General features: G+C 32.0%; 1 protein-coding gene across 1 annotated transcript in view; it reads left to right on the forward strand.

The window, feature by feature from the left end:
• MS3_00006795 (uncharacterized protein) overlaps window positions 1-16,794 on the forward strand; it is a 35,779-nt gene extending 18,985 nt beyond the window's left edge. Inside the window, exons 3-6 of the mRNA XM_012938011.2 lie at window positions 790-1,955; window positions 6,870-8,135; window positions 10,290-11,425; window positions 14,192-16,794. Of these exons, the coding sequence (XP_012793465.1) occupies window positions 861-1,955; window positions 6,870-8,135; window positions 10,290-11,342 (3,414 nt within the window). The 5' untranslated portion in view covers window positions 790-860 and the 3' untranslated portion in view covers window positions 11,343-11,425; window positions 14,192-16,794. The remainder of the gene's footprint in view (window positions 1-789; window positions 1,956-6,869; window positions 8,136-10,289; window positions 11,426-14,191) is intronic.
• Window positions 16,795-17,589: the final 795 nt, after the last annotated feature.

Consider the following 17,589-nt stretch of genomic DNA (forward strand, 5'->3'; position numbering starts at 1 on the left):
AGCATTGTCAGGTCATTGAAAATAGTAGGTAGTTACGTTTGTATGCCTTCATAGAAGTCTATTCTCGTCTTTAAATGATCCACTGTTATTCATAGGTTTAGACCAAACGTTTGACGTAACAAACGCAAAACTCATTTTTATTCCGATTTAACAAAAATAGGAGACCACTTATCTTCATTTACTCGGAAACTGATTTCCCTAATAGTATAGGTGCGAAATTTATATCTCAAGAATTCAGAAATCCTTCCAATAAAAACTAGCAGCGTTTGAGTAACCGTTGTATGCCAGGAAGATCCTCCAACCTGAGTTTAGTAATTATCACTATTTACAAACGAATCATTATTTTAAGTGCATTGCTAAGTGGGTGTTCCTATCTTCCTGCTTGATAACATTCTTGTCGTGCATCTTGACGTATTCTTTGATCTCTTACAAGTTTCATTGCATCCAACTCACCTAGTATGAAGCCAAAACTGTTTATGTCACTTGTCAACGAATTTCCAGCATTTAATCATTCAGATACTACATTGATAAGTCATTTTCATAAAACTGTGTATGTCTAAGTATGCAGTATGAGCTTTATTCGCATGTCCACTTAAATCTGTTTCATATTATTTGCAGTTGTAATAAATAATTGCATTCGACTTAACCGAGATTAAGCGGCTCTCTTATGAGGTTCAATGAGTATGTATTCGTAGTGCGGAATAAAAAAGCCTAGGAAATTTTGTTTTCAATATCTCACGCCAGTCTATTATCAAATTAATAAATCTACTTCACCCACTTACTTTTCAGTTTCTCTCGTAAAAAAGATCCACAAGGAAACGCATCATATTTCACAATCACACCTTGAGTTTCGATTCAAAATGACAACAAATCAAGATATTATCAAAACATCGTCACTATTTTCTGATAAATCTATGAGCCTAAAAGAAAGTCACAGATATATTTTATCAGCACTAAATGATCATACACCTATACGATCATTTGATAGTAGTTTTTCTGTTAATCGTAATAATGAGAATCAAACAGGATATTTTACATCTTGGTCACCTATTGAAGTTACATTCTCTGAATGTACATCTCAATGCAATTCCATTTATACTGTCGAATCAAATATACATGAAGATATAGTCAAGAAAATGAGTTTACCTAACAATGTTACAGTTAACAAGACTGATAATCCTCTTGATTATTCCATACATTCCCATTTTATTGATCATCAATGTTTAACATCTACCAATCCGAAAGTAACAGCTCATCAGCAATCAAATTACAATCGCAATTCATCACTCGAATTTTCGAACAGCTTCAAATTTAATAATAACAATACATCTTCCTTAAGGAAATCAGAATGCACTTCCGATCCAGTTGTATGTTACACTACAAATAATGAAACTGATGGTGGACGTTTATCAAAACGAAAGTATTCTAAAAACCATTCTAGTGTATCTAGGAAATACACTGGAAAATATATAAAAGCAGGAATCAGCAAGATAACTGGCCTTAATCAACCTAATGTAATCAGTATTCCTATCAGTAATAATAATACACATATCAATGACAGGTTTGAGGTTATTCACGCTCATACGATTAATCATTCATTAACACATAATTTACTGAAGGAGACATGTTCTTTAAATCAAAATACTGTAAATGAAGATGGGAATTCAATAAATGGTAAAAAATCGAAATTAGATAAAAGTTGTCCCACACTTGAAAAAAATAGCGTCAACAAACAAACAATAGATATGACTTTTTATTCCACTCCCAAAGACAGCCCATGGAACAATGACGAAGATGAAGTTAAAACTAACAGTGATAATCAAAACAATGTGAAAAATACTGTTGTTTCAACAGGAGCTTATAAATACTTATCATGGCGTGAAAAAGATCGTAGACGAAGGTTTCGTGAAGAATGGAAACATTTATGGCTTGTTATACCACATGGACTTCATGAAGTAAGTTGAAAATGATAATCCACTTTCCTTACTTGATAACTAGTTTTCTGTATTAGTAGAAGTAAGAATTCTTGATGACGTATTGTGTAACAATTAAAACTGTCTCTTTCTCTAGTAAAAACAATTTTTTATAGATTGGTCATTTTTAGTGATGCTGACAAACGACTATAGAATAAACATTTACTAACCGAGTTTGTCCCCATTGATCCATAATTTCCTCTATAAATTTTGATCATAATACTATTATCATAAAGTTAGGTATGCAAATTTGAGAATTTCAATGGGAAATCTGACCAAAAAGTAACAGTAATAACAATAAATAGTCGCTCACATATTATTGTAAAAGGATCAGTTTAATAGAGGTAAAATATAGAAAAAACTTGGTCTTACGTTCTGGATAGGAATTACTCACAAGGAACCCTTTTGTTTACGGATGCAAACCCTAACTCTTAATGAACACCACAGCTTTACGATTGAGTTTTGTTTAAAGGTAACTAAACTCTAAAACCTATCAACTTGCTTTATTATCCTTGAAAGCCTGTTGGTTATATCAGACAGAGTATCAGGTAACAGTGAACCTAGATACATCATTGATCACTGAATAAATGGATTGAACTTTTAGTTAGAGGTCCTGGAAACGAACTCATCAGTAATTAATTTATAGTGAATTCTGATAGCGCCTCGAAGTAATATAGGTTTCAATCACGTACTCAAGTGCTATGATCAAGATTAAGTTAGCAATTATTTATTTTACTGTGTGATATTAGTCATTTAATATCCATGATGCAATGCTTATAAATTAGACATAGGTCCTCTTTAATTATCCAATGATAGTTCCTCAGTTAGATACCGAAAGACGGACAGATTCTGTCAGATTTGAAGTCCAAAGTTCAAATAGTTTGAATCACTTTAACCCGATGTCAAATTAACATGGATACTCTGAGCAACTGATTACTCATGGTAAGAGCACCCAGAAAATTCAGATAACTGTTGTCACCATTGATTTGCTAGTATATTCATAACATAATTCAGATCAAATAGCTTAATCATACTTATTGTAAAACAGTATTTCGTAAAGAAGGGACGGTTTACAACTTACCGATACTGCCAAACGTCTTCTCGTCTGGTCCTTAAGTGTTCTACCAAACCGTGTTTTCGATGCAATGGAAGTTTCCACAGTTGTTACAACTTCGACGCCACGTTCAGATAAACACTACTTACAAACATCCTTATGAGTAGCGTCCACCAAAGTATCATCATTTTTATTAACTTTGGTTTAGTATGAACCCTTAACGTTTCATCAAAATGAGAACCTAGCAAAATGAGTTGAATAGATGATAGATAGTTAAATGTCTAGATTTTTTGGAGGCCTTTGTGATCACTGCGTCTGGGAAAAGAATGAGGTCTTTATTCTTATATCAGTAGACATAATCATTATAAAAGTATTCAGGATGGAGAGACATCTATTCTCATCGAAAACCCAATAGGGAAGAATAATTCATTGATACAAACAAAAAGGTACCAAACATCATAGTGGTGAAACAGTGAATAATTGGTTAAACTACTAGGTTTTCATTTAACAGGTTTCAGAGTCAAACCCTGCACTGCTTAATTTAGTTTTAGCAGTCAGGTAGAATCACTGTTCTTCACACAAATTGTGACTTAAAACCAAATACACAAATATGTACTTATTAAAGCGACTTCCCTTAAGCTTTTGATGTAGTTGAATAACCAATTCATAAAGAAAATATCCCCCTTATCCAAAAACTTACTTAAAAACCGTTTCCGTTGACTTATAAAAAATTTTAGGCAAATAAACTGATATGATAAATTATTTCTACTACCAGTGGTAGTAGTAGTAGTAGTAGTAATACTAGTAATTGTAGTAGTAGAACGAGTTTAATTAGAAATGTTGTTAATCAGCCTTTAACGTCAATACTACTTTTATTACTATTGCTTGCAGAACTTGCAATTGGAGTGTGTACTTCTTTGCATTTAAAAGACATTTAGATACACATACGAACATTCATTTATTACGGTTGATGGATAGCTATGATTATGATTATTATTATTATTAGCAGTAGTAGTAGTGGTAGTAGTAGTAGTATCTTTGAACTATCTATAAAGATTTTTAGTAAATATTAACACACATTCTTATGTTTGCGCTTTCAGTACTGTAAAAAGTAGAAAATCCAATCTTAAGCAGTCATTATTCTTATTTTCTATGATTTCCAATCATTCTTAGATGAAAAAGAAAACTACCAATAATCCACGTTTCTTCTCGAATATATAGTACTGCATATACATAGTCCAAACAAAAGTCTCATAAATTCTACTGTCTTAGAAAAGTAATAAAAATTTTACAATTCATAGAGAAAAGTATGAAAAATAATAAACATTAGCGAAAAAATGTAAGGGAGAAAACCTAAGACAAGAAAATGTATTCGGGTAAAAATGTCGGGGTAAATTAAAGGGAGAGGCCATGGACAAATATGCAAAATCAGACGGATTGAGAGAGATAGAAAAAAAACGGTAGTCTTATATTATTTTTTATGCCTTCGCCTAATTTTTCCCCCGTTTTATGAATCTTATTTATTGACATTAATTGGTCACTTGAAAACTGGTGATTTATAATTTTATACACAAATATATAATATCTATAGTATAGTGTTCGTTCAATGCATATAATAATGATTCTAAAGAAGAATCTGTTAGTCTTAGTGTCAGTGATGAAGATGACCATTACGAGAAGGATTTTAGAGGACTACAGTATAACCTTCAATTCAAAGATATACTTTACTTTATTAGAAATAATGGATTTGAATTAAGGTGTAGGTTACGATCGGTATTCTCTTGTGAAGTGGAACGATTTTTTTCTTTGGAAAATAGACTTCCTCATTAGAAAAGTATATTGAGAGAATATCACTAACTATGAGAAAATAATCAACAACCGTCACGACTCTTGTAACTGTCTAAATCAAAGTAGCCGGAGTTTTGTTTGAGGCGAACAACTTGTTTGTTCAAAGACTTTAAGTATTAGAGTGATAAGTCTTCTTTTGAATTTGTTACTGAGTCAGTTCATCATTTTCACATCAAAGAAGGGGTGGTGTAATGGTCAAACAATTAGCCTACAACCAATAGTTATGAGGTTCAAACCTTTTATGAACGTACTTCAACTTGCATAGCCAGATAATAACACCAACTCTCGTATACTTAGTACAGCTCAATGCTGAAGATATCAACATATGAACGACATACATCAAAAAAGTAATGTAACAATATAAACAATTGTAGACCATCTCAGTAATTATATTAATAAGTTTCGTAAACTATTAGTCAATAATATAATTGTGAGATAGTAACTCACTGAAAACAATGGTGGATGTGTCACTCAATTCCGTCGATTAGTTGAAGTTTGACATTAACACTGTTGGATGCTGGCCGACTCAGTGGTCTAGGGGTTAAGCGTTCGCGCACGAGACCAATATGTTCTGGTTTCGAATCTCGTGAAACGGAATCGTGGATGCGCACTGTTGCGGAGTCTCATACTATAATGAAACGAGCATCCAGTGTTTCCAGGTTCTCCATGGTTGTCTAGCTTCAATTGACTCATGAATTCAACTACTAATTACTATAATATCCACAAAACCCATCTCTGAGTATAATTAATTATTTATCTCTCTGTTAGGTAATATGTATCTTAACTACTTTCAAACACCATACTATTTTATAAAACATTAGTTTATTACATGGTAACAACTGGAGTTGATTATTATGCATTTGTTCATATAGATGACTTTCTTTTTTGTTTGTCAATCTGACTTATGCATATATATATATATATGTTTGTCTTCCAGAAGTGAATAGAAATTATTATTTACATTATATACTTGTAATGAACATTTTCAAAGGTAAACGAAATCATCTATTGTGTTTTATAAGTATTTCATTATAAATTGATAAGTAAAACTATCTATTAGTTCATAGATCATTGGCTGAATTCATCAGTAAATGACTTGAAGAAAGTTTATGCCATTTGTTCCAAGACAGTTTTGTGGAAAATAAATCATCCGAGACGTAATTAATAAAAAGGGATTTTCGGCATAAATAATCAGTTAATTAGTAATTAAAAAGTTTCAAATTTTTACGAAATGATTTGATATATATTCAAATAAAATTTAATTTCAATAGTTGAGATCATGAGTCAATTGAAGCTAGACCACTGTGGAAAACCTAGAAACACCGGACGGTCGTTTCATCATAGTATGAGACACCTCAGCAGTGGGCATTCACGATTCCGTTTCACGAGATTCGAAACCAGGACCTATCACTCTCTCGCGCGAGCCCTCAACCTCTAGACCACTGAGCCGGCTAGCATCCAACGGTGTTAATGTCTAGCTTCAATCAATCCACAATTTCCACTGTCTTTGGTGGGTAACTGTCTGACACCCTACACAGTTGAAATCAACTGGTTACAGCTTCTCACTAGAACTCTCAAAGCTAGTCACTAATGAACATATGATAATTATCAATGTAAGGTTGTGCAGATTTTTGAGTTTTAATTAAGATCATGGACCGATCAATGTTAGAACACTATCGAAAACCTGGGAGCATTGGACATTCGTAGATACATACTGCTGAGGAGTTTCACAATAGAAATTAAGCGTTCGCGCGCGAGACCAATATGTTCTGGTTTCGAATCTCGTGAGACGGAATCGTGGATGCGCACTGTTGAGGAGTCTCACACTATGACGAAGCGACCGTCTAGTGTTTCCAGGTTTTCCATGATGATCTAGCTTCAATTGATTCATGATCTTAACTATTGAAATTACTATAATATCTATAAAAACCTCATCTAATATTAAAATTCTATTAATTAAATCATATTGTGTTACCTTTGTTGATAATCTTTAGGTTATGTGCCTTATTTGTCATAAAGTTATGACTCAAAGAAAATTAGACACAATAAAACGTCATGTTGTTAGAAGACATCCAGAATTATTAAAAATGTATGATCATGATAAAAGAGAATTATTTAATCAATTAATTAAACAATCTAATTTAATAGATCATACAAATATCAATTCAATCATAAATAATCCATGTAAATTCATACAAAAATCCAATGATTCATATAAATGTAATTTGAATAGAAATTTACCAAAGACAAAAGAATCTTCACAGAAACTTCTATTCAATACTTCTAATCGGTTGATAAATCAAACAAGTAATAGAAATCTTTTTCTTAAAAATATGAATCAATTAAATAATATTCCATTATGTTATACACCAAATTCACAATCTGTATACTATAAGAGTAGTGAAGATTCAGTTGATGAACTTCATGAGGTAGTCAATTCAAATGTTAAAATGAAACAATATTTATCTTTTGATGAAAGTAAATATCTACCGAAAATGTATCAAGAGGTTATAAACAGTTTTGATTTCAATCATTTATCATTAGCATTACCAGAAGATTGGTTTAATCTCTTAAAGATTGCTGAAAGTCTATTACCTATTGTTAAATCATCATCTGATGGATCAATGGATCCTCTTGATTATTCTATACATTCAAGTCAGCATAATCCTATAGAAATCAATATGCAATTATTATCTTCTAATAATCAACCAGTAAATACATCAATGATTTCGACAGTATCATTATTATCTCCAAATGTTCAAACTATTAATTGCTCTTCGTTTCGTCCTTTCTCTTCTTCTTCTATATCATCCAATTTAAATATAAATTATAGGAAATCGTTTACTCCAATGACATATAAATCAATGGAGCCAATGAATTCATTACCATTATCATCGATTGTACAAACAAAATGCTTTTCTAATATTCAAAATTTAGACAAATATTATGGATTTATGGGATCACCCTCTAATTCATATGAAGACACCATTAAAACCAGTAATGAAAGTTTAGCTGCAGTTAACTGTAACGTAAATTTTTCCAATAAAAATATTCACGTTCAAAACGACAACGAGATAAACGATTATGACAGCAGTCAAACGGCTAAAGGATATTTAAATTCACAGTTTCATTTAACAACGGAATATATGGAACGTGATCATATTGTTAATGAACTAAATCAACATTTAAAAGTATCTGTAAATACAACAACAAGTCATGCAAACAGTACGTCAACTGGATTTGATCCCACGTTTTCAAAAGTAAGTTTAATCTCATGAGACCTATGTTTATTAAAATTATATTTATTCAGTTTTTTCATCATAAAACTTGGAGCGTATGTTCAAATACTAGTACAGATAACAGTCGAATTATATAGAATAGATGGAATGTGACTAGAAGTGGAATCCAGAGCTTATGTTTCGTCCTGTTTGGGATTCGTCAACTGCGTGTGCCTGCATCGCAGAGTTCACATTCCCTCTAGGACTTGAGCCTAACACCGTTTGCTTCAAATGACATTGTGTTATCCACTTAACTACTGAGTCAACATAGCCATTCACTTGCTCAATAAGTATCACATTTAATTCAAAATGAAATGAAATGTGACTAGCTGTGGATATCCACTGACTTTTCCATTCCATTTATTCTTCATAAACTTGTGTCATAATAGTTATATCGAGGTAATCTGCACAGCACACATATATGCCAACAAGAGACTGACCAAATTTCAATCGAAAATTTCAACAATAGGATAATCCAGACTATTTCAAAGTTAAGTAATAATTTGCATTGCGAAGATTCAGTTTGTTTTTCACATATGTTGTGTTGAAGAGTTATTTCTCATCTTTACATGTCAAGTAATTCTCAAGTTTTCATATCCATTAATATCATTTTGGTCTTAATGATCGGAGAGATGTCACTGTTATTCTTACAAAAGTGTTTGTTACATATGTAATAACCAGTATGTTAGCTGACTTTTATACTATATTACCAGTGAAATAACCACTAGCTGTTTTTATAAAATGTTGTCACCTAACATAAACAATTGTTTGTCTATTTGGTATACCAACAGAAATGTCAAGTAATCGGATAGATACATAGATAGATACATATATACATGTGTTTCTCATCAGAAATGAGAATTTCATCAAGAACTGTTTGATTGAAGTATATGGATGTATTGTAGTTAATAGATGCGTATACCCTAATTTCAAAAGAAGTAGAAAATAATCATTATTATCATTAACTCATTTTTGTATTGGTTGTTTGAATCTTCCCATCCATGTTTAGAACTGCAATCGGTCAGTCTCATATTGGTATATGGACTGGGTTCGAGTCCCAGAATGAACATCAACTCTGGGTTACAGGTAAATCCAGCTGACAAATTCGGAATAGAACGTAACTTGCATCCTGGATTCCACTGCTAGCCACCATCCATTATCAATATTTTTAAAGTTAAGCAGTCAGTAAAAGTCAATTAAAAAAACATAAATAAGACAGACAATTTTCTATTCACAATTTTATTCGACACAATTCGCTAATAACCTCTACCATTTTTCAACATCTAAAATATATTGTACTTAGAATGTATGAAAGATTCTGAAGTTGCTTTCCAAAATTAGGCGGCATTAAGTTGATTATTACCTGGTAAATGTAATGATTTACTACATGTGGACAATTTATAGTTATTTATTTACATGTGTATTATTAAATGCAAATGAAGCATATAAAGGCTTAAGTGAATCAGTAATATGAATTAATATGAGCAAGGTATTAAATAATTGTCCAATAATCAGAAAGAGGGTTCTGGGTATTATACTAATTTAATAGTTGAATTCATGAGTCAATTGAAGCCAGATCATCAAGGAAAATCTGGAAATACTGGACGGTCGTTTCGTCATAGTATGAGACTCCTCAGCAGTGCACATCTACGATTCCGTCTCACGAGATTCGAAACCAGGACATATCAGTCTCGTGCGCGAACGCTTAACCTCTAGACCACTGAGCCGGCTAGCATCCAATAGTGTTAATGTCAAACTCCAACTAATCAATGAAATTGAGTGACACATCCACCATTGTTTTCAGTGAGTTACTATCTCACAACAGATCCGGTTGAACTTCATTTGTCTAATAATATTATTATTAAAAGTGAAGTCATTTTAAAATACAGAAATTATCTAGTTAGAACAAGTATTGAATCATACATGTACATTGGTGCAATAAACTTTTTGATGACTGTTTGATGGTTTTATTCGTTCTCTAAAGAAAATGGTATAAGTTGATTCGATTTCAAAATACTTAACAAAAGGAAACAGCTATTTTCTGGATTACACTAAGATTTACAATTCTCATTGATTCAATCATATGTTGAATTATCGATATATAGCATTTCTTTTATTGTCTTATCTTCTCAACAGGTTCCTAAAATTGACGAGGCTCAGTCTTTAATGATAGCCGCTTTGTATTCAGCTCTTGTGAATTCTACTAAAAATACAAACCAATTAGATAGTAATAATGTATCTTTAAATTTACATAAACCAATATGTGATGAATCTGTAGGTATGGAGCAGCCCCTCACACTTTCTTCCCCTTTTTCAAATCCAAAACTCTTTAATACTAGCCCACATATTCCCAATACTTCTGATGAAATTATTTTCTCTCGTCTAAAACAAAAGGAGAAACTTAATAATTACCCAAGTACAATAGATTCATTGCAATTGTATAATCAGGAGTTGGAGTTACAATCACCGAAACAAATGAATCCATCTCGTCAGTTAAAATTGAATTCAGATTTGAATAAATTTACTATCTCCTCTCTACTGAATACAGAACAACGTCAAATAACAACTCCAGTATCAAAAGCAGAACAGAAGAGTGATAATCCCTGTCCTAATATACTTAGTAACTTAGAAATACCTTCATGTGATAGCTCTACTGATTCATCATCGCAACTTGACAACCAGCAAAAATATGATAAATTTAAATCTATTCCCGAGTGTATTTCATGCATTCTTTGTATGATTCATGACATGAATGTAGGAAATTCCTCTAGCATTACAAATCATAATAAGTCGTGCAGATTAAATGTTGACATTCCAAGTAACATATATGCAAAAGAAGCCGATTCATACAAAAAAAAACATACAGCGTTCACTTGCCCTAAAAATTTGCCATGTTCATTTTATAATTCTGTAGAAATTCAATCCAAAATTAATACATCTAACCAGTTTAACAATGGTAATTGTACTTCACAAAATCAAATACCATTCATACATTTACTGGATTCAAATAATCAACCCATTCACGAAGTACAAACCTATATGAAATGTTATTATGATGAATTGTTACGAAATCATTTCGAACATATTCAGAAAGAAAATCAATCCAGTGAAAAAGTGACATCATCATATTGTTGTATACCAATAAATAAAGCAAACACTATCTGTTTAAATGGTAGTGAAGATATCTAGTTGAATGAATCCACTTAGTGTTTGGTGGCACAAAGAAATACCTACAGCTAACTACATGAAAACCCCTACGCAACAACAAACAGGTAAGTTAATAACATACTACAATAAACATGTATGTATAATACTAATATTCTTTCCAATAGTCACACTAATTCATATGAACTAATTTATACAGTCCGAATTACCAAGATTCATTGAATAACTATATGTGAGTATAGGGTTGGGGAGATTAATAAGTTTTTGATTGAGATCATGAACCGATTAATGTTAGACCACCGGTGAAAACCTGAAAGCACTGGACGGCTGTTTCGTTCTATTGTGGGACTCCTCTGCAGTCTGCATCCAAGAGTCCGCCAGCGGGATTCGAACTTAGGGTCTTTGGTCTCGCGAGCGAACGTCTAGCCTCTAGACCACCCAGTGCAAGCTATTACTTGATTAATGATAATATACAATTCTAAAGAGAAGGACTTAAATATTGAATGAACTAAATATTCATATTGATGTACAGTTTATCAACACATATCCTTTACTAAATATTAGTATTACGATTAACGTTAATTGCATCTTTCAGTTAAGACTCCTGAAATTATATCTAAAACTGATGATCTTGAAAAATTCATATTATTTTTCTTCTACTCTATCCACTACTATGTATCCTGAAAGATCAAGTGACAAAAAGTCATGAATAGTTCGAATTTTTAAGAAGAAAAAAGCCTATCCAATCTTCTTGAATTTTAATTGGTGACTTCATTAGTGACAGATATCGATTTGGAATCCGTTCAGAAGTGAAACCATTCCCATTACCTTCACCGTGAGGTGATATGGGATATATATTATTTTATTTAAAGGAAGTGAATTCTTCATAATTAGACATAAAACTTGTCGTTCATGTAAAAAAGTGTTAATCCAAAGTAGGCAGTGTATATTGTGTGTATTTACTTTTAATAAATGGATAAGATAACACTCGACCTACATTTTCTTCAAACTTAGGAATGGAAACCTCATCAATTATGAGTTCAGAGTTATTAATTATTTTAAAACAAGAGACTCATTTATAGTATCTTTTTGAAATTGTGGATTATGGTGGAACCTAGGATATTCGTTTTATCCTGCCTAGAACTTATTAAATGGATATAATGTAGTGGTCAGTATTCGATATAATACTTAGACTTCGTAAACAGTTCGTCCTGATAACCGTTATTAGATAATATCCCCAACGGTGTATAAATCAGAAGAAGAGTACGAATTGTTGATCGCGTTTATTATTGCATGACACACAGATCACCACAACCACAGACACGCGAAACAATAATGAAAGGGTAATGTCGAAAAACAAGTGAGCGTGCGAGTTCAACGAATAGGATTAAAATCTACATATATATACGTAGGGAAATACATGAATCATCGAATCAATTAAGCGACTAAAATTAAAGCTAGCAGAATGAATATGTGCGTAGGCGGTAAGCAATGCTCAAGCATAAATATTCAAACAGGCGCAACAATAATAAAGGTACAATGGTATAAATAAGTAGTTATTGTACGAATAGCTCGGCCCGTTAAATAACTTAACAAAAAGGCTTAACCAAATTAAATATGAACAAACTCAATTGCAAGTGAGCTGCTATAATACATTAATACCGCAGTTGATATTCTCACACGAAGTAACTATTACTACAAACACCAATAAGTTATCCACAAAGCTTCTGAGACAAAACAATTATAAAGGGCGTTTGTGTTGGTAATACAGTTAGAAGCTTTCTACCTCAATTCTTTGGTTAACCTAATGATACCTTAATGAAAAATCGAAGGTTGAGAATCATCTTTATATGAAAAGACTAAAAATGTAACTTTGAAGCTGATAGAAACTATAGCTAAGTAAGAAATAAAGATATATTATCTTGAATGTGATGTCTTTGTTGAATAATATTATTCAAGTTTGCTACCTCATTTCAAGTGAGGGCTTGCCATGTAATACAGTTGGGTGCTTTCTTCAATGTGTGTCCTATTCACTTGCAGTGCTTCTCCCTAATTTCTTCTTCCTCTGGTTGGTTCTCTCCCATAGTACGTTGTTGCTGATAGTTTCTGGCCAACGGGTCCGAAGTATTTCGCGTAGACAACTGTTAATAAACACTTGTATCTTCTGGATGATGGCTTTTGATGTTCTCCAAGTTTCCGCCCCATACAGTAGAACTGTTTTGACATTTGTATTGAAAATTCTGACCTTGTTGTTGGTTGCCAATTGTTTTGAGTTCCAAATGTTCTTCAACTGTAGATATACTGCTCTGCACCTTCACACCTGCATCAGATCTACCGTGTTCATCAGTGCTGTACAGATATATAAAAGTTTTTACATCTTCCAAATCTTCTCCGTCAAGTGTAATTTTATTGGTGCATGCTGTGTTGTATTGGAGAATCTTACTTTTCCCTTTGTGTATGTTGAGACCTACTACTGCTGCGGCTGCTGCTACATTAGTTGTCTTCTCTTGCATTTGTTGTTGCATGTGCGATAGTAGAACCAGATCATGTGCAAAGTCTAGATCGTCCAGCTGCATTCTAGCTGTCCACTATATCCCATGCTTCCTCCCTCCAGACGCTGATGTCTTCATGATCCAATCAATAACTTAGAGAATGAGAAACGATGAGAGTAAGCATAAGCTTGTATTCAGATTCATTTGATGTGAAAGGATAAACTAGCATTGATATTTTATTGCTTTGTATATGGAGTATAAACATTACATATATTCCATATGATTTTATTATGCTGTGATTACTTTATTCTTGAATAATATTCTAGGGACCAATATTCACTTAACATAACCAAATGTTTGTTTTTTTTAATTTTATTGTAGTTCTTCAATAGATCAAGTTATATTACGTTGTATGCAATCGAATATTGAATATCACATTTTAAAAACACAAAATTACTTATCTGATAACTCATTTACGACTGTTTACTATGAAAGTAAACAGTAACCAGGGGGAAAACAAAGTAATGTGACATAATTGGGAGAGTTATCACTAGAATTATGAAATATACTAATATCTGATTTATTTTCACTTATACAAACAAAAAATCGATTATAATATCCCAAAGTAACAAATATGTTCTAACATCAAATAAATTGTTGATTCATGAATTCTGATTTTTCCTATACAAGAATAGAGTTTTATAAGTAAATACTTAATATATCTTTCAGTTATATTTGAGATATTTCTATACATTCTTGATAGTATTATGCATGATTTAACATTGAATTGATGTAACTAAAAGTTATAGTTCTAATGGATTGTTTATTGAATGATCAACACAGAAATATTTCCATATGTTCTCATTTAGTTTTCTTCCATAACAACACGTTTCTTTCTTTTCTCTCTCTCTCCCTCTCTCTCTCTCTCTCTTTCGTTATTTTCCTTAATTGTTTGTTGTAAATTATAATCTTATCATTATATTATTACTATTTATTTTATGAACATTCCTTAATTGTTAAAATCATTTATTAATTATAAATAGAAATTAGTTGTTTCAGTTTATCAGTAGTAGTATTTTATATCTTTTCTTGTTATTGATTTTGTACAAGACTATTTCCATAGAATATTGTTGATATACTTCTTTATTGGACTTTCCATCTAATGTTGTTGTTGTTGAATAGTCTAAGTATAAAAGTGATATGATGCATTGAACTATATATGAATTGTATCGAAAGCGGTTTTTTGTGGATATTATGGTAATTTCAATAGTTGAAATCCTGAATCAATTGAAGCTAGATCACCATGGAAAATTTGAAAGCACTGGACGGCCATTTCGTAGCATTGTGAATATTGCTTTGTTAAGAACTAGTTTTATCTAGGTATTGTTCAAGAAATGTTCCAACATAACTTCAAACTCTATAGATTCGAACAGTTTCTTTCTTTTCTTCCTTACCTCCTTACTTATTTACGCCTGTTACCCTTCGTCGAGGATTCTTCATCTACTGATGTTCCGAATCTTCTACAAAACGGCCTTCCAGTGCTTCCAGGTTGTCCATGGTGGTCTAGCTTCAATTGACTCATGATCTCAACGATATGAATTGTGATTAAAATTGTTCAACGGATAAATATCTTTCTTAATTAGTTTTCTTTTTTTGAGTTGAAACAATTTCAATTTCTTTTTGTTAATTGTATTCGAATTTGTAGATTTATGAATATGTAACTGTATTTTTTTTTAATTATCTTTCTTAATCTGAGATAAGTAACACAATATTGTACATTTTATGTATAGTATACTCTACATGGTGTTTTGTTTCTGCCATCCTGAAATGAAACAGAGTTGGTAACAAAGTTTGTTTTTATCCACCATTTTATTTATCTTTTGTTTGTTTGAAAATTACTATTAACTGATTTATTATTTAAAGAGATATCATGGTTTATTTAGTGAAACTTTCACATTTAATAGTTTACTTATTGTTTAGTATAGTAGTGGGTTATTAATCACTGTGGAATGTAAGGATTTAAGGTAAATATTTTAAATAAATAAGAAAAACTTAATCATGCTAAATGGTCACTGTTTAAAATCATAATCGCAACCGAATTTCCTATCGGACGGTAAATTCCAATCATGTAGAATAGGTAGTATTCTAAAATAGTGCATATTTTTGTCGTGAGCTAAAAGACTGAAACATCATATTTCATATGAGTTGAAATACCTCATCCTATTTTAAGACCACAAAGCGCTTACTTACTTACGCCTGTTACCCCTCATGGAAGACAACAGTCCGCTTACCAGCACTCTCAATACAACCCTGTCCTGGGAAATCCTTTCCAGTTACTTCTTATTGCTATTCATCGTATTCGTATCTGCTTCCAATTCTCAGTGTAGTATGTTCTTTGACCTTCCTCCTTCACCAATCCTCGCCTTTACGTCTGCATCATATCCCCCTTGCTCATCGATGACGCTACCCAGATGCGCGAAAGTTTCCACGTCTCCCACAGTTTCTCCATCAAATGTGATTGGGTTGGTGTTCTCCGTGTTGTATTTGAGTATCTTGCTTTATCGCTTGTGTACGTTGGGATGTACTGATGTAGAAACATCTACTACACTGATTGTTTTGACCTGAATTCGCTCGTGTGTGTGGGATAAAAGGATCAGGTCATCTGCGAAGTCCAATTCGTGTAGTTGTGTACAAGCTGTCCATTGTATTCCATGCTTCCTCTCAGATGTTGAGGTTTTTACAATCCAATCAACCACCACAAGAAAAAAAGGAGAGAGAGTAGACAGCCTTGTCTGACTCCGGTCCTTACTTGGAATGCGTCTGTCAGCTGTCTTCCATGCACCATTTTACACAAAACTCTTACTTTTAGTTATTCAGAAACAATAAACATGTCACCGACATAAAATCTGTTTCATCAAACTTTACTAAAAGATATTACTGTGTTTATCAATATAGCTCAAAAATTTTGTGAACTACTATAGTCTCTATTGTTAATAATGTATTTCATAACTAACTAATACATTGTTAAAATCACTCTTGATTAATATACTTGACAAAAGGATTATAGATAAATACAAAGCTATAGAAACCAAATAAATTTTTAAATACTTAGTGTATTAGACCTTTGGAATAAGTATCTTCTCTATTTGAAATATATATATGATAAATACTTTTTAAAACTAAAATGTTCTGAATATTGCTTTGTTAAGAACTGGTTCTATTTAGGTATTGTTCAAGAAATGTTCTTACATAACTTCAAACTCTTTCCTTCCCCCTTCCTTCCTTCCTTCCTTCCTTCCTTCCTTACTTACTTACTTACTTACTTACTTTACTTACTTACTTACTTACTTACTTACTTACTTACTTACTTACTTACTTACTTACTTACTTACTTACTTTACTTACTTACTTACGCCTGTCACTCCACGTCGAGGAGCATAAGCGCACCCACCAGGATTCTTCTTGTATTGATATTCTGTATCCTCTGATTCAATAATGAAGTTAATTCCATCACTATCACAATGATATGTACAATGCTTCCATTATTGTATAAATTAAATTAAACAATAGAATTAGTTAATTATTACACTTTTCAAAGATAGAATATTAAACTATGCACTAGTTAGAACATGATTAGTGGTTAGTTAACCTATAAAATATAAACAGAATATAGTTAATTATTTATTTGGAATAAATGAAGCGTAAAGTATTCTACTCTCATCAAATGACTACATTTCACTATAAAGTACTAATTAACTTAATTTTTATCTACATCAATT

This window comes from Schistosoma haematobium, chromosome 2 (assembly GCF_000699445.3).
Source record: "Schistosoma haematobium chromosome 2, whole genome shotgun sequence".
Classification (NCBI taxonomy): Eukaryota; Metazoa; Platyhelminthes; class Trematoda; order Strigeidida; family Schistosomatidae; genus Schistosoma; species Schistosoma haematobium.